This window comes from Vicugna pacos, chromosome 12 (assembly GCF_048564905.1).
Source record: "Vicugna pacos chromosome 12, VicPac4, whole genome shotgun sequence".
NCBI classification, from domain to species: domain Eukaryota; kingdom Metazoa; phylum Chordata; class Mammalia; order Artiodactyla; family Camelidae; genus Vicugna; species Vicugna pacos.
In genome coordinates, this window is record NC_132998.1 from 20,289,823 (window position 1) to 20,308,374 (window position 18,552).

The following is an 18,552-nucleotide window of genomic DNA, read 5'->3' on the forward strand; positions in this document are numbered from 1 at the left end:
ATTTCAGAATGTGAATAGATTAATTTTAATAGAAAAGAAATACCATAGATGTATATTTCCAATTTCTGTATTTTTTTTCTATTATCTTTGGTGTAAGGTAATCTTTATAAAATATTAACCCTAATATTCTGAATATATGAGTATTTTTCAGTATCTAATGAATAAAATGCTCTATTTAGTGTTGAAATTCTTTTTCTTCAAAGGTCTCAAAAAATAAAACATGTAAGAATGAAAAAGAGACATCCTGGTCTCTAAGGCTGTGCTGTACATAAGTCACTGGAGGCAAATATTTACTTTTATAATATTACAACCTTTGGCATGATAGAATTGTGTTGGACATTATGTCATGAAGGAAACACTTAATAGATTCTTAGGAAAAAGAAAGTAATCTGAATGAAGGAAAGTTTTTGGAGACATAGTATTATATAAATGAGGGTACCGTTTAGTTTTTTTTTTCCCCTTACGATGATTTGTGTCATTAAATGCAGATCATGCAACTCTTCAGCTGTTAACATGGATTTTTTTTTCTTTATAATCAGCTTCTTGGGATATACATACATACATACATACATACATATATATTCTGTTTTCAAAGTAAGTAGCAATTGCCTGTGTATTAGATTGTAACTTTTCAACATTTGAAGCAATAGTTATAATTTGATGGCTTCAGTTCATAGCTTTTAAACCCCACATCAGTTAGGGTTTCAAAATGGCAGATTCAGACTTTTGAGGAGGTTTTGCTCCCATTTCAGTTCTGGTTAAATTCTTAGATTACCAACAAGTTACTGAGTATTAATTTCAAAAATCTCAAATTGATGCATGTATGCAAATAATACTTTGGATTTTGTAATTACATATCCATATGATAACACTTCCTGGTATTGTTTCTAGTAATGAGGAACTCCCTTTGTTTTTTGAAATCATTATAACTAAACCTTAAAAATGAAGGATTTTTAAAAATCCTGAGCCTAAATTTACCTCCTTTAAAATTCTATTCATTGGTCTTTCATCAGCTCTCTTGAGCTACAGTATTAATCCAGCACATCTTTTTGTGGGTATGTGACAGATCTTTTACAAAGATTTATTCAGCCATTTACCTGTGCTTTTGTATGCGCTCTCGAATGAAGGTTCTCTTATCATCTAATAGTTTTAGAGTTATCTGTTCCTAATATGATACAGTCTAGGATCCTTCTTTCTGCTTCCACAGTTTTGGAAAATCTCCCATTTTTCAGAGTTCTTCTTAGAATGTGGCATCCAGAGTTCAACCTCACTCCAGATGTGGCCTCAGCAGGATATAGTAACTCTCTTGCTTTCTTCTGAAATATTTGCTTCTATTGCACAAGTCATTGAAAACATTGGTAGAGGAATCAAAAATTGTTAATCCACTGATCTCATATCAATAAACAGATTTCTTTAGCTTGTAAAATCGAGTTAAGCCTCTTTCCTACTAGGAGCATTCTCTTCTATCTTCAACTTAAATTTCATGTTTAAATTTTTTCCAGTGAATATTTTAGTGCTAAGTATATACTTAAATGAATTTTGTTTGTAATTTTTCTAGGCAGTACATCTCTTTAATATATCAATTTAATCAACATGCCATTATCTATCTTTGTTTCTGAGGAAAGATTGACTGGATACTGAAGACCTCTTTCCAAGACTGATAGGAACATTGACTCTTTAGGTGTGATTCTTCAGCCGCTGACGGAACTACCTTACTTACTACAATAGTTTTTTACTTACTCACCTCGTCTTCAAGGATGTCATTTGAAAAGCTTTTTACATGGACCTTTTTGGAGTCAACATATACTGTGAATATGATATTCCTCTAATATGCTCCCTATTAATTCTACAAAGAACTTCTCCCATGAGATTAGTGAATTCACATTACCTCTTACAGATGAGCATTTTAGTGTTTATAATTATTTAATGTTTTCTTCTGTGAGACTCAACAAGATTTACCCATCTGTAATCTCTGAAATCCACTATTTTTCTTCTTTCTAGAAAATTGGGTCTATGTGTTTTATCTCCTTTATTGATCCTCTTAGTGTACCAACAATGAATTTGCCTCCACAATGGTGTATACCTTCAAAACACTGTGATACAATGATTCAGAAACAGAAATACTTGAATTCATTGAATGAGTCTTCATTATCAGTTCTGACTTACCTTGGGCTTACGTTTCTTCTTAATGATTTCTGCCCCTTGCATCTTGAAGGTTGTTCTCATTCATCAAGAAGATGGAAACAGACAGCTTTGTTTTATCCCTGTATCTGCCATAATATGATGCCATCTGTCTTAGATAATGGTCATATTTCAGCATAATTTTTCTTCCTGCTCTGAGCAAAGTTACATTCAACTTATATATTTATCATGTCTTAATTCACGCTCACCGTCAGTCTTCCTCATACAGCTATTTCAATTCAGATCCTGTCTTAAATTCCTTTAGGATAAGGACAATGTTTTGATAAACTTTGTATTTCCGTAGTTCATAGTCCAATGGCATAAAGCAGAAACTTCAGAAATATTAAATTTGTGAGAAAGCTCCCTAAAGAGCCTCACTGTTCTTTTAAAACTTTACTCTTTAAAAACATTTTTTTCTTTGAGACTGTTGAGAGTTTTTAAAGTTTTTGCTATTTTTGAGCCATTCTCCCTTTAGAATTTCTGACTATGCAAATATTCTTATATTTCTTCAAATTGGTTTGAAATTTGCTTTCTTAGTATTTTAGGTGGTATGTGTTATACTTTCTCCAGCCTGACAGGAAGTCACACCTTCCAGTTAACCATCATTTATACTTTCTTACCTGTCAGAATTCACTATCCTTGAACAGCTCCCAATATTACTTCATTAAATTTCCAAGAGATGAAATTATTAACAAGAAAATCCAGATGCAGCATTGGCGTTGCTCTTTGCAGAATGCACCTGCTAGCTGATACCTGATTAGTTGGTGCATGCCATCCCTGCTTTTACTATTTCACACTGTGTCCCTTTGCTTAAAAAAAGAGACAAGGGAGCAATCTGGATTTTATTACTACTGACTACTTGGAAAGACTTCTAAAAGTCAGAGAAAAAAAAAAAGAAGTAGTTTTATGATATAGCTACTGAAGTAAAGCTTTGTTTTCTCCCCCCCCCCCACCTCAGGGGCATAATCAACCCATTTCCCGCTTCAAAAGGAATCAGAACGTCCCCCCTTCAGTGTGTGCACAGAGCTGAAGGGCACACAAAAGCTGTGCTCTGTGTGGATGCTACTGATGATCTTCTCTTCACTGGATCAAAAGGTGCTAGTTGTTGTGTCATGTGGATATTTAACACATCTTTTAAAAAATGATTACGTTGAATGGGTATTGAAAAAAAAGTCAAACTGCTTAAGACTCATAAGAATCTGAGAGATAATTTGGTTCAACTCCTGAATTATATAAAATATAAAATCATTGCATGGTTGATAAGAAAGTAAAAGCTCTGCTGATGTTATGTGAGTAGAATGGTGAGGGGATACATCTCTCCTCAGTAGTTGAGCATCAGATGTATGCAAAGCCCTGGGCTTAGCAATGCAGGCTGCGTAAAAATCTACAAAAGGCCATTGCAATGTGCAGTGTGCTAAAGAGAATGGAATGGGTAGTGGCCACCATCTCTTGAGCAGTTACTGTATGTCAGGGACTATACTGAACAGTATGCAAATTATATCTCACTTAATTCTCACAACAACCCCAATGACGTACATATTGCATCCTCATTTTACAGATGGAGAAACTGAAGATTCAAGAAATTAAATAATTTCCCTAGATAAACTTAGCTAGAAAGTAGAAGAGCCAGGATTGGAAAACTAGGTCTACTTGTCTCCAAACCTGCACTCTTAGCCCCTTTGGTATAATGGCAGGCAACTGAAAAATCAGCTACAAATGATTTGAAAAGTTATAGACTAAGAGTTTTGGGGTTTCAGAAAAGGGAGAGATTATGCCAAGTTGTAAAAAATAAGGAAGGCTTTGATAAGGAGGTGTTTAGGATGAGCCTTACAAGATTGTTGATACTGACAGATAAAGACTGGCAACCAAGATCAGAGAAGAGCATAAGCAGAGACGTGGAGGTAGAAGTGGATTTGGTGGGGGGAGGTGTATAACTCAAGTGGTAGGGCACATGCTCAACATACACGAAGTCCTGGGTTCAATCCCCAGTACCTCTTCCAAGAGGAAATAAATGAATAAAACTAATCCTTAAAAAAAAAATGAGTTTGGAAACTAAATCCAATTGAGTTGAAAAGTGGAATATATATGACAATGGGCAACGAGACTCGGAGGATGAGAAGGAAGGATGTATAGGAATTTGGGGAGCTAGTTAAAGTTTTTTAGCATTTAGGGATGTTCCAAGAATCAGTTTAATCAGCAAACATTTTTGCTTATTGTCTATGAGGGAAATATAAGAGTCTAGCTAGAACTTATGCATTGTAAATAATGGCAAGCAGTTCCCCCATTAAAAAATTTGCCCTGTAAAAATACAATTTTCTAATGATTCAAGTTAAATTGATTCCTCCAGGATAACTACATATTCATCATATCAGAAAAACAAAATAGAATAGTTCTATGATTATATTTTTGAGTCGAAGATAAAATCCATCAATCGGTGACTCCTGGAAAAGAAACGTGTGTATTTATGAGTATGGAGTGTTGTAAGCTGCTAAGAGTGGATTTTGAAAAGGCTGGTTTTGGATGGCTGTTTAAAATTCAGGGGCAATTTGGAGCAAGACTCTTTTCACATGTCTAATTCAAAATTCTGTGTAATTATTTTTTTAATACCGCATAATGCATACACAGGACATCCCTAGCTTTCATCCAATCCTTTACACGTACTTTGCCCTTGAACCTGCTGCGAAGTGCCAAGGATGGAGTTAGGATGCCTGTTTCAGGTTAATGGAATAATTACTGTTTCCTTATCTCATTTCTTTTTCTCATAGAAGAGAAATTGTTATTGTTAAGAGAGTCTAATTTAGTTGATATTGACAGTATTTCCTCTTTTTTTGTTTGTTTTTAGATCGTACTTGTAAAGTATGGAATCTGGTGACTGGGCAGGAAATAATGTCACTGGGGGGTCATCCCAACAATGTCGTATCTGTGAAATACTGTAATTATACCAGTTTGGTCTTCACAGTGTCCACATCTTATATTAAGGTGTGGGATATCAGAGATTCAGCAAAGTGCATTCGAACGCTAACGTAAGTCACTTAAAGACAAATAGCATAAGGGGCAAAGAGTTGTTGTTTATAAATATGAGAAAAGATAGGTCTGTGAATGCATTTTTGTTTATTTATACCTGTCTGCTTGCAAGGAACATTTAAGTGTTTACAGTAAGAATGCCAATAAAGTAAGGTGAAAAAAAGTATTGGGAAAATAATATGTAAGAGCTCAATATTAAACAGGAAGGGAGAAGTCTTACTTGATCTGTGACTAAGTACACATTTCATATTTCCTCCCTCCCAAATAACTAAGGAATTAAATTTTCATAGTACTTATTACTTATATAGTTAAATGATTTACATTACTTGCTTCAAATGAACACCACTCCTTGGAAAATGGCTGAAATCACCATTGTAGATGGTTAAGAAGTACTTGCAACATTTAATTAGCGTGTATTGAATAACTGAGAGTTTGTTGTTGCCGTTTTGTGTTTTTTTTTTAGGACTTAAACACGGCCTTGGTGTTAGCCCGTATTTTATAACTTTAGGTTGTGCTGGATAATTGGAGGATGAGTTTGTTTTCTGTGTTTCTTATCATTTATATCTTTAAAATGTAGAGCAGATGACTCTTTGTGCCTTAAGATTGATGAACTGTTTTACATAATTAAAATTAAGGTGAACTCTGGTGGTTTAAATAAGAGCAGGGAGCATAGGAATGGTTAGTTTTTACTAATTTGTAGAGTAGGGGTTACTAACATTGAATTCCATTTTGCATTTTGAGAACTACTAATTATTTAAATTAGTACTGCGAATACAAGTCTCTTGAGGGAAATTTTGTAGAAAAAGAACACTGTTATCTTATGTTAGAAATTGACCCATCCAGTTGACTCACTAAAATCAAATTTGAAAAGATTGATTACAACTTGGTATTTTAGAAGTTAGTTGAGAAAATGTTTCCAAATTTTAAAAATACATTTGCTGTTTAGAATTTAGCTGAGGAAATAGAAGTAAGTTATGTTTAAGCAATAGTAAATAATCCATATATGATTGGATTAAAGTAAACAAAAACTGAAAATAATTTTTAAAGTCCTCAATGTCTTTAACTCAAAAGGGCAGATCTCACATATGAAAGGAATATTGGTAGACTTGCCCCTCAGGAGACTTCTGGAAACCGCAGGAAAATGAATTACTTTTGTGCCACTGTATCATTTGTTGAGTTTTTTAATCATTGTCATCTAATCTTTTCTGAATCATATTGAAGTCATCCCTAACTCAGGACCCAGAATTCCTAGTGTTTAAGAGACTTGCAAATTAAGAGCTTTAAGCCATGTCATCTTGTTTTCTTTGCTGGTTTATTCATTTATCTGTCAGAATGTTTATTTATAAATGCCAGCCACGTATGTGTGAAGTGCTGTGCTAGGTACGGTGCTTACAGTGACCAAAGAACACAGATCTTGTTGCCTGCAGCCAGTTTCCTAGGAATTTAAGGAATTCTAAGCCTAATTCTTGTCCAGAAATGTGACTTACCTTGCTTTGCTTCATCTCTGTTAAGGTCTTCAGGTCAAGTTACTATTGGAGATGCTTGTTCTGCAAGTACCAGCCGGACAGTTGCTATTCCTTCTGGGGAAAACCAGATCAATCAGATTGCACTAAACCCAACTGGCACCTTCCTCTACGCAGCTTCTGGAAATGCAGTCAGAATGTGGGATCTTAAAAGGTAGAATTTGAAAGGAAAATGTATTTCTTGTGTATGGCAAATATAGTTTTTCACTCATCATTAGTGCAAGTGAAATCTAATTTTTATAACCCCAGAAGTTAATGTAAAATCGTAGGCTTTTCTGTTTAGTCCAACACTCCCAAATGTCTCTTCTGTCCTCATTAGCAAACTCACAGTTTTCCTTTCTTTAATCTCCATTGCTGGGAAAAATGTATGTGAAGGAAAATAGCCTTTCTTAATGTGTGTCTACAAGTTGTTTACTAGGAAGAGACCAAGATTCTCATCCTAACTGCATCAATACCTTTGAAAGAATTATTTTTTGTAACATCAATCATGCATCTTGTATCTCAAATTTTTCAGTTTATAAACTTTACAACTTTGCACATAAACCCCCATAGGATTTTGGTGAATATGAAATAATGTATATAAGAGATGAAGTATTAAGAAGATGAAGTGAGTAAAAAGAGAAAAAGGATAAATTGAAGTATGAGCTTTTATCCTTCATTTCAGTGTTTATTTTAGCTCTTTAAATTTTGGCATCAAGATAATATTAATTTATTAGTTAACAAATATTTATTCAAGATCAATTATAGCAGACACTGTACCAACACTGTGGTAGGTACTGGGGATAAGGACTGAGCCAGACAAACGTGGGGTCCACCTTCTTAGAACTCATCTCGTAATGGAGGATAAAGGCCATTGAACAGCAATTATAGGATGCTGAGTAAAGTTTGCAATTCAGGTAATTCAGGTAGTAATCCAATCTAGAAGGAATTTGTTAGTGGTAAATAAAAGGGAAATTTATTTTAGAAATTTTGAGAATAACTAGTTATAACTTGTAATATTTTAATGCATGAATGGGAAAGTATAATAAATCTAATTTATATATAAATAAATGAGAGAGAAAGAGAAAGAAGAAACACAGTCCTGAGTACTGTTTTAAAAATAAAAAGTAGAAAAATAAAAACAGTGCTTGTTTAAGAAAATTAGGAAAGAGAGGAAGACCTGGTTTATTCTTGAAGATACTAAACTTGTAGTCAGAGCACCATGGAGGAAGTAACTTAGTCATAACATGAAGCAGAAAAGATCAGCTTTTGAAAAAATTTACACTTTCTTTTCTGCTGAAAAGTTAGATCCTTTGAAACCTGCTTGATTTCAGCAGCATGATTAAATACAGATTCATCTTAACAAAGTAACGAAGAAAAGAGTCTTCAAGAAGTGGTAATATTCTAGAAACCAAATATATCTCTGTATCCCAGCAGCTCGATTTGAGGCACAACTATAAAACAAAGGTTCATTGTCACCCCCTGATAATTGACATCATATGGTTTTCTACCATTCAGATATATTCCAGGTCATTTTCATATCTTTAAAATAATTGATGTAATGGACTACCTATTTCCTGGTGTACATGGGTACATAGTACCTATACGTGTATGTGTATATGTGTATGCATGTGTATATAAGATGGGTGTACATATATGTGTGTGTGTATATGTGAAAATATATGTAATAAAATAATCTTAGTTTCTCCATATTGTTATTTTCTAGTTATACCAGTGACATGTTGTTTTAATTGAATTTCACATTGGGCCTGATAACATCAGTCATATGTCTATAACATGTCTAGACACTTAACAGGTTAAAGTTTACCTGGACTTAGGTTGCAGTTAAAATTAACCTGTAGCCAAGTTTTTGGACTTTTGATGCCATTTTGTTTACTACCTGAATGACATTAGTCACTTTGGAATAACTAGTTTAGGACTCCTGACACTTCCATCATAGTTTGGCCATTTTTTGACTGTTAATTTGAGCGGAGTTGTGTAGAGGTGGTGTTAAATCAAAAAGAAAATGAATGAGCAGCTTTATCAAAGAATATAGATTATTTTGCTGAGCATGCTAAGAGATATTTTCAAACAAAATTATTTTTCTTTCTTTTTTTTTTTTCTTAAAGGTTTCAGTCCACAGGAAAGTTAACAGGACACCTAGGCCCTGTTATGTGTCTTATTGTAGATCAGATTTCCAGCGGACAAGACCTAATCATCACCGGTTCCAAGGATCACTACATCAAAGTGTGTATAACAGAGTTGTTGAAATATATTCTCCTATTAAATGATAGAGTTAAAGTATTCGGATACACGTAGGACCCCTTTTCTCTTAATCAGTTTTCTTTTTTTCTCATTTCTAGCCTTTGCTTTTTCTTCCTGATCTTCCTCACTCATAGTTCCTGATTTTATTGTCTTATTATTTAAACATGTATGACCACTTTTCATAGAAGATAGGTTGGGAGGGATTTTAAAAATTTCTTGGCTCAGTCATCCAACTAATGCTTAAGTCCCATCGTCACCATCTTTTATACTGGACATGTTATGGTCTTCGGACTTTATGCAAGTAGCAGATAAGATGAGGAGAGACGCATAGTTTGATTCTGGAGATGTTAAGTTTGAGATGCTAATATTAGGAGGGTTTCCTCGTGAAGGCCAGGAGGTCATTTGAAAGGCAAGTCCAGGGCTCAAGATAAGTTATGATCAGATATGTGTGTTTCAGAGCCAGTCAAATAGGAGCAGATGTTCAAGGAGTTAGAGTAGTTGACATGGCCAAAGGAGCGAGAAGCTGGCATGACTCTCAGCCTTGGGGAATCCTATAAGAACCAACAGGAATCAAAGAGGATACGGCAATGAAGAGAGCTAGGAAGCATATAGGTACTCCTTTTTAAGGAACTTTGATTAAGAGATGAGAGATGGGTTAGTGACTTGAAAAGAGTGGTTAAGGGGAGAGGATTTTGTATTCTATAGACTGAGCGTGTTTAAATGCTTAGCGGATGGGCTCTGTGGAGACGGGAAGTGGGAACAGAGACGCGGTGGCAATTGATGAATCAGATCAAAAATAGTCAGATCGAAGACGTGAACCTTGGAAAGAAGTAAGTGCACTTTAGCAGCTGAAAAGAAAGGATGGGTAGGAGAATGTCTGAGGATAAAAGAAACTTTTGTAACTGGGGGGAGGGTCCAGAAAGTTTATTTTTGATCAGACTCGCCTTTGCAGGACATCACAAGGTCAACAGCTGAGAGAGATGAGGGCAACTGAGGGGAGTGAAAAGTTCTGAATAGCAGCTCTGGGGTATTTGCGAGGACCACCAGGACCAGAGAGTTACCTAACAGTGTTGAAATCACCATCATGTCACTTATTTGAATTGCAACTGGATTGACATACAGTATTTTTATTATTGAACATACCATTTGTGCACTCATACATGAAAAAATTAAAAGCCTAACGTGTAAGCAAAAGTAATGTGAAAATAGGGCTCAGGTTCATTCTCAGTCATTCATAGCAGGTTTTTTTAGTTAACTTAGTAAAATATCACAGCGAAACAAATGATGTCTGGTTAATATACATCTGCATGTGTTTCTATGAATGAACACATATAGGTGCTTGTTTGTAAGTTAAATAGGGTGACTGCTTTCTTTCTGCTCTTCTTTAGATGTTTGATGTAACTGAAGGCGCTCTTGGAACTGTGAGTCCCACCCACAATTTCGAGCCCCCTCATTATGATGGCATTGAAGCACTAACCATGCAAGGGGATAACCTCTATAGTGGGTCCAGAGACAATGGAATCAAGAAATGGGATCTGGCTCAAAAAGACCTTCTACAGGTAATGCATGGGATAGATTGGGTACTTCAAAGTCACCAGTATTCTTTGTAAGAACTTGAAGAGCCTCTAAGTAGAATTTCATCATTTAGGGATGATATCGATCAGGGCTTCCTCTTAAAGAGTGTTTCATTGTCACCCACCAGAGTTATTAATTATGAAAAGGGCAACATTCAACATTTAATGATAACCTCTTCGATAAGAGGAGAATAGACGCTCATAAGAATTGGAAAATCTGGGATTGCCCTGTGCATTTGTTTACTAAATAAAGTCAGTCCCGGAGTAAAGCAGTTACAGTTTCTCATTTGGTTTCATTTTTGCCGTATGTATGCATATTCCAAAGAATACCAAGGTTAGCTGAAGTCAAAGCCGTGTAAATGATGCCCCCTCTACAGGAGCATTTTCACACCTCCAAGAGTGGTGGTTCTCTCATTTCCTGTAGAATGAGAGTTGGGTTGAAGTGTTTTGTCAGTACAACCAAATATTGGTGGCTTTTCCTAATTCCCAGAGGGAGAAATTAATTAACAGATGAAATTGTTCTCAGGTTCAAGCTTTTCCTTATATGCTATCACTTTCCTGCTTTCAACCATATGGAAAAATAAATAAACAAAAGTAGCATGAGTGTTGATAGAAAAAGCCTGGCAACAGATAAAGACATTGCATTTAAAAGCTTTTCTTTTATAGATATGCATTCTTGGGTGTGACTTCTATATTATGCATAGAAATACATTCATGCATAAATTATGGTCATAATGTCTTGTGCTTGTAATTATTGTCTACTCATTTTGAAATGTACAGGTTAGCTCCAGCCTTCAACAGAAAGCTTTAGGCCTCTATGTTCTTGTTCAAAATTTAAGGCAATGATTTTATGAGATAATCCTTAGAGACTACATACCAGGTTATAGTTTTCAAACTTGCATGAAATACATGTTAGAGAAAGGTGAGATATTTATTCCTTTGAAGAAGAAGTGATGTTTGAAAAATTCTGTATACTTTCCAGGTCTGTTAGATTCTATGGATTTTTAATATTCTAGCCCTTTAATACTGATACCACTGATGATAACTAGGGAGGCAAATTGCAGAGCAAATTACAGATTGATTTCTTTAAATCACTAAGAGTGATTGCATAAAAAATGATTTTTATAGTTTCCAGGCCAATTCAGTGTTCCAAATATTGAATTTTGTCAGTAAAAACTTTTGTAACTTGTTTTCATATGAAAATTCAGTTCGGAAGTCTCCTCTTACGCTGGTAATTTTTCTTTTTTCTCTCAGCAAGTTCCGAACGCACACAAGGATTGGGTCTGTGCCCTGGGAATGGTGCCAGGCCACCCCGTTCTGCTCAGTGGCTGCAGAGGGGGCATTTTGAAACTCTGGAACATGGATAACCTTGTGCCAGTCGGAGAGATGAAAGGTCATGATAGCCCTATCAATGCCATCTGTGTTAATTCCACCCACGTCTTTACTGCAGCTGAGTAAGTTTTTCCTGTGTGATCTTTCTCTATGTTGGTTGCTTGTGTTCAGACTTAATAAGTGCTCTAAATTGTCAGTATCTGGAAATGTAGAACATATGAAATCCTTCTTTTATTACAGTTATTCTAATGGCTGTTCATGCTGTGTTATTTATGTTTTCTGAGGTACACTGGGCACTGAGTTTGGGCTCCCCAGGTTACGTGATGATAGTGTTACTCCTGTGTCAGCTCTCTGCTTATACTGGGAAGTCTACTGTCAGATCTTCCTTTGGTGATTTTAATTGTTTTTTAAAAATCATTCGTAAGTGACTAATGTCTAAAGATTTTTTCTTCCCAGAAAGGCAACAAACTTGCCATTCTTCACATTTAGAACAAATCGTTAAAAAAAAAAACCTCTTTTTACCTCTCCCACCTCTTTTAAAGTACGTGGTATTAATATCTGCTTCCTGTCTCTTAGGATGGCTGGGTTGATTGATTTCTTTGCTCATTTATGATGAATCTCCTGTGTGCCAGGCACTGTCCCAGACTCTTGGGAATAGCGAAGTGAACAAAACACAAACAAACCCCAGTTTTATTCCAAGGAGATGAAAAGAAAATGAATAAGTAAAAATGTCAGATGGCGACAGGTGCCGTGGAGAAAAAACAAAGCAAGGGAGAGAATATTTGGGGAGGAGGGGGTGATTACACAATAAGAGTGGTCAGTGAAGACCTCACTGAGAAAGTGACATTTAAGAAGGTGCTTGAAGGAGGTGTAGAGATGTGACCATAAAAATGACATTATTGTAATGTGAGGTGTTTGTCTCTTTCAAATAACATGCAATTTCTCCTGAATATCTATCTTGAAAATCTCCCTATGTCATTTGTGCACCAATTATGTTACTTAATTTAGCTTGAGCACCTTCTTGATTCTTCTATCCTAAGTGCATGATAACCCTGATTTTATTTTGAAGTCTGTGTCATATTTCTGTGGTATCTCTTATAATTTGTGATGTTTTCATCAAATCCCTCTTTTCATTTGGATTTACTTCCTCTCATCTTTAAAGAACATCAGAGCCAATTTATTATGTGTTTTTCTAAGGTGCTTCCTTTCAGTGCTTCACTGATGCTATTTCCAAGATGCATTACTTTCTTAAGAGTCACCTCTTTTGTTTATTCCCTTGGAAACTTGTGATCTTGACAATTTACTGGAAATAACTTAATATCCCTCAAAGTTGTAGGACACTCAAGATAAGACTATAAAAGAATGGTGTGTCACTGAGCTCTGTTCAATGAGGTATGATGAGACTGTAGTACCTCTCCCATGATACAGTTTTATTTTTGAAGCACTGAAATTTTCCTCAGTTTACTCATGGTGCATCAGATGCAGAGGTATTTACCACATAACTTAAAATCAGGAAAACAGACAATAAAATCAAGAGGGCTCTTTTCAAATTAGTTCTACCTATTTGTTATTTAACAAACATTTGTATAGGGCTTAGTATCTGCCAGACATTGTTCTAAGTGCTTTCAGGCATTAACTCATTCTGTCTTCATAAGAACTCTAGAAGGTAAGCATTATGATAATCCCCATTTTACAGGTGGGAAAATTGAGGCACTACAGAATTCAAAGTCCTTGTATAAGTAATTCCATCATATCTGGTTTCTGGATCTGCTGTCATTGATTTTTCTTATAATGGGTCTCATTTTTCCTCCTTTTTTATGTCAAGTAATATTTTATTGACTGTTGAACAGTGTTGTGTTTGAGTGTCTGGATTGTATTATATTCCTTTAAAGAGTGTTGGGCTTTGTTTGTCAGGCACTTAAGTTACTTGTGGTTCAGCTTCATCTTTCTGAGACTTGTTCTGAGCTCTTCTTGGATTTGTACTCAATGTCTTTGGATGTTTGATGATACTCTCTGCTTTGCTGGTCAGAACTTGAACGTCTCACAGCCCTCTGTGAACTCCGGGGACTGTTACACTTACTAGGAGCTGTTTTTCAGTCTGGCCTTACAGTCTTTACTCATGTGCAGCTCCACCTTCAGTCAAAGATATTAGAGGACCTCTGTGTCTGTTTATGGAGTTTTTTTCCTGTAGCTCCATAGTTGTTTTTGCATGCTCTCTCCTCTTCTCTACTTGGTCTTACAAGTTCCAGCAACTTCATACTTCCCAGATGTTTCTTACTATCTCTTCAACTCCGATTCTGTGATTTTTCTGTTTGGGTCCCCCTTTCCCCTACTGTAGGTCTGGAAAGTGCTTCCGGACCCAGAACCTAGTCCTTCCCAGAGCTTACTTTCTCTGTTTCCCTTTTCTCAGGGATCACAAGCCTGAACTACCCGTTGCCCAGAGTCTGAAAATAGTTGTTCCATAGATTCTGTCGCGTTTTCACTTTGTTTACAGCAGGAGAGAGAAGTTTTTCTGTCATGACTAGTAGTGGTGTTCATCTTACATTTCACAGGCCAAAAATTGAACTCCCATCCTTCCTGAGGCTCCCTCTGTAGCCTTCTCCATCTCGGTCGATGGCTTCTCTGTCTGTCTTCTCTGTTGCTCAGACCAGAAACCTTCATCCTTCCCTTTCTTTCACATTCCGTATCCACACCATCAGCACGTTCTGTTGGTGTTCTACCTGTAAATTACATGTAGAGTCTGACCACTTCTCACCATGTCTTTTGCTACCTCACTGACCCTGGTCACCATCAGCTCTTGGATGACTGTAGCAGCCTCCTAAACAAGGTCCCTTGCCCATATGTAGTCTATTCTCAGCACAGAAGCCAGAGTAATTTTTTAAAAACACAAGTCAGATCATGTTTCTTCTTGGCTCAAAACCTTGCAGTAGTTGTCCATTTCATGTAGAGTAGAGACCACACTTGACCTGACCTCTCCCTCTGAGCATCCGCTGTCCCTCACGTTACCTTCTCGTGCCCTCTGTGGGCTCCTTCTCTGACAACACGGATCACCTCTCTGCTGGCCTTTGAACAGAGCAGGCTCACTTCAGCCTTAGGGCAAATGCCCTGGCTGATCTCTTTGCCTGGAATGCTTTGCCTTCAGACCTTCCTCTAAGTTCTTTCTTTCTTTCTCAAGAAGAATAACCTTGTCATTTTATTTAAAATTGTGATCCTTCCTATGACCCGATACTCCTGCTCCCTTTGCCATGCTCCTTTATTTTTCTATAACATTTATTACTTTCTAATAAACTTTATAATCTAATTATTTATGGTGGTTTATTGTCTGTCTCCTTTTGCTAGAATGTATGATCTATAAAGGCAGAAAATTCTATTTTTTATTTATTTGTTTATCCTAAGTTTATCCCAGGCACCTAAAATAGTGCCCAGAGCACAGCAGGTTCTCAGTGAAAATGTGCTGAGTGAACAGTTGAATGGGGTAAATGAGATGGATAAATGGGTGGATGAATGAGCATATCCCCTTACTGTTTTCAACATACACGTGCTGTGTGGGTTGATGAGAAGATTATTACTTTTCCCCGAGCTTTACTGAGATATAATTGACGTACAACACTGTATAAGTTTAAGGTGCACACCATAATGATTTGACTTACATGTATAATGAAATGATTACCATAATAAATTTGGTTAACATCCATCATCTCATGTAGATACAAAAAGAAAAAGAAAAATGTGTGTTTTTTATTCCTGTGTTGAGAACTCTTACAAGAGAGAAGATTATTGATTAAGAACTAGTTTGAAACCCTGGATTCTAGGCTCGGCTCTGTACTCTACTGTGTTACACTGAACAAGTCACCAAACTTCCTTTATCCTTGAAATGGACTGCATAACCTTTGAAATGCTTTTTAACTATGAACTCTTTCTTTTTTGGCTTTGGATTTATTAGGAAATTAAAGAAAAACAACGCTCTCTTTTTAGAGCCGTGAGAGACATGGTAAAAAGTGTGCCTGTCTAATGACTGGTCCCCAGTACCCACGTGCTGGGTGAATAAAAATAAGTCTTCTCAGAGAAACTTTGAATCTTCTATGTTCTTTGCTCAGTAGAGCAGTAGTCCACTTAACAGCCCCCTGCTTTTCCTGTGGGCTTCTGCTGATTTCACCTGAACATACTTCTTCCTGACTGGTGGCAGATTCATCAGCCCCTGGAAACCCTGTCCTGGCCCCCTGACTATGACCTTACTCTGGGCTCTTATGCCTGAAGACCTCGGACCTTGTCATATCAGTGTAATGTTTAGGAGGTAGGGTCCCGGAGCCAGACTGCCTAGATTCAAATCATGCCTTTATCACTTGTTTTGTGATCTTGGGCAAATTACTTAACTTCTCTGGACCTCAATTTCCTCATCAGTAAATAGAGGATAATAGCATTATCTATCTCTTATGGTAGACAAGGAGAATTAAATTCATGCTTCTATGTAAGGTGCACATAGTGACAATGCCTGGCACATAGTAAGCCCATGATAATAGGAGCTATTTTAAATTCCATTATTATGGGTAACTGTTGGATATACTTATGGGACAATGTATATTTTTACTTACATCTATTAAAGGCCTTTTCAGAAAATGTTTCCATGATAAGTAATTCTAAGAACTTATTTATCTTTCCACCTCTTTTCACATGTTCATTTTTAATTTATTATTTTGTAGTGATCGAACTGTGAGAATTTGGAAGGCTCGGAATTTGCAAGATGGCCAGATGTCTGACACAGGCGATCTGGGGGAAGATATTGCCAGCAGTTAAACAACGAAGAGAGTCATAAACTGAATACTGCAATCACGCTCTCTGTGCTCTTTATGGAAAATGTCGCCCTGCATTTATTAGGCAAAATTGTTAATGGGATTAACTGAGAAGTATACCTGAGTCCAACTGCTGAATATTAATGGTATTATTGGTATTAATGGTAAAATTGTGTACTATCCTGTGTGCTTAATTTTAATATCTACCAATGCGTATATATCCTATAATTGATATACTGCTTGATTCGCACTTGTATCGTGGCTGGATTTTTGTGCCTAGCTATTAAAAAAACACCTTCAAATTATCTGAAATACAAGATATCTGCTTTTTGTGACAGTCAGAAAATACACCTGGAATACAGTGTGACCCCCTGTTAACTCATTCATATAGTCTGTTCAGCTGATTTACATATTTAAACATGTTGAGAATGTTAGTCAAACTGTGGTCTGCTTGTCTAGTATTTATATCAGTCTACAGAGGGTTCCCAAATTTGAAAGCTCTTTTGATGTCATGGAAAAGAGATGTGAGAGTAGTATCGATGATGATTTTTCATAAAGTGGAGTTGACCTTAATCTACTAACACAGAATGTTAAACAGTTTGTGTTAAACCTTGGTGTTTACTTGTATTGACCAAAGTTTTGCAGCTGAGCTCTACTCTGTGCTCAGGACTAAAATGCTGTTAAACTGTTTCGTTAGTGCATACGTTCTGTGATGGGAAACATTTTTTGATGTCCTAACAGAAATATATTTTGATCTATTTTCCTATGGAGTTGTTTCTATTATCACCTTTTCATTTCACTTTTATTTAATAGTAGTATTTCTTTCCCTTTTTATCTAATTTTTTATATGCTGCTAAATATATTTTAAGTATAATGTGTTTGCAAACCTTGGTAGCCATGATGAGAACTGTATTATCTGTAGTAGGAAAAGCTATGTAAATAGGGTAGATTGTAAAGAGAGAATGTCATGTTGTAACTGTATGAATTTTTAAATGCTGTAGATTGGATTTTGGAAAAGAATGTGTAATTTATCTGTCTGCTCAGAATAATTAATTTGTAAATTCTGCGAGTTTAATTTTTATGTGGATGATGTGACACTTGAAAATATTGTCTTGTGATTTTTTTTTTCCCTGAAAATATTTGCTTGTAAATGAAAGCTTAGCGAGGGCTTCAATAAACATACTGCTATGAATTATTTTTATTCTCATGTTCCTTTCCTAATTGTATGAAAATAGCTAGTGTTTGTAAAACTTTATATTTTATCTGTGTGTGATATAAGGAAAGACATTTTTATCTGGCACTGCATAGGCATTCCTTCTTTTCTTTTTTTTTTTTTTTTGCTCACTAGACATGAAATATTCTTTAAAAGTTTAAACCATAACTTAATCTTGAGGAACCGAGGCAACTCGCTGTTTAAAGGAATTAAATCAGACCATATAGTTTAAGGATTGTACATAGATGGAAAAACAAAAATTATTCCCGTAAATGTTAGGACAGGAAAGACTCTGATTACTTGGAGAAGTGTTACAGGAGGTGAGTTGGGAGTGTAGGTGGGTGTGAAGGCCCTAGAAATGTTCTCTTTCTTGACCTGGGTCCTAAGTGACATGTTAAATTGTACATATATTTCTCTTTTTTATTTTATGTATCTGTGCTGTATTTCCCAGTGAAATTATATAAACGTAAAGAAAGGATTTTCCTATAAAGAGAAACTGAGCTACTTTGCAATTTTGCCCCCTTCCCTGCAGGAGGATACTATGCTAAGACCTGAGTTATATATTGGCAGGACTATTTTGAACTTAAAACCCTTGAAATGTTTCTTTTCATGGGACTATTGTGCAACAGTTTATTTATTTGACAATTAATTTATTCAATAAAAGTTTATTG

General features: G+C 35.9%; 1 protein-coding gene across 5 annotated transcripts in view; it reads left to right on the plus strand.

Moving 5' to 3' along the window:
* KIF21A (kinesin family member 21A) overlaps positions 1–17,863 on the plus strand; it is a 138,606-nt gene extending 120,743 nt beyond the window's left edge. For all 5 annotated transcript variants that reach the window (XM_072972994.1, XM_072972996.1, XM_072972995.1 and 2 more), the window contains 7 exons: positions 3,140–3,276; positions 5,024–5,204; positions 6,718–6,882; positions 8,837–8,954; positions 10,361–10,531; positions 11,801–12,000; positions 16,579–17,863. In XM_072972994.1, the coding sequence (XP_072829095.1) occupies positions 3,140–3,276; positions 5,024–5,204; positions 6,718–6,882; positions 8,837–8,954; positions 10,361–10,531; positions 11,801–12,000; positions 16,579–16,672 (1,066 nt within the window). In that variant the 3' untranslated portion in view covers positions 16,673–17,863. The remainder of the gene's footprint in view (positions 1–3,139; positions 3,277–5,023; positions 5,205–6,717; positions 6,883–8,836; positions 8,955–10,360; positions 10,532–11,800; positions 12,001–16,578) is intronic.
* The last annotated feature ends 689 nt before the right edge of the window (positions 17,864–18,552 follow it).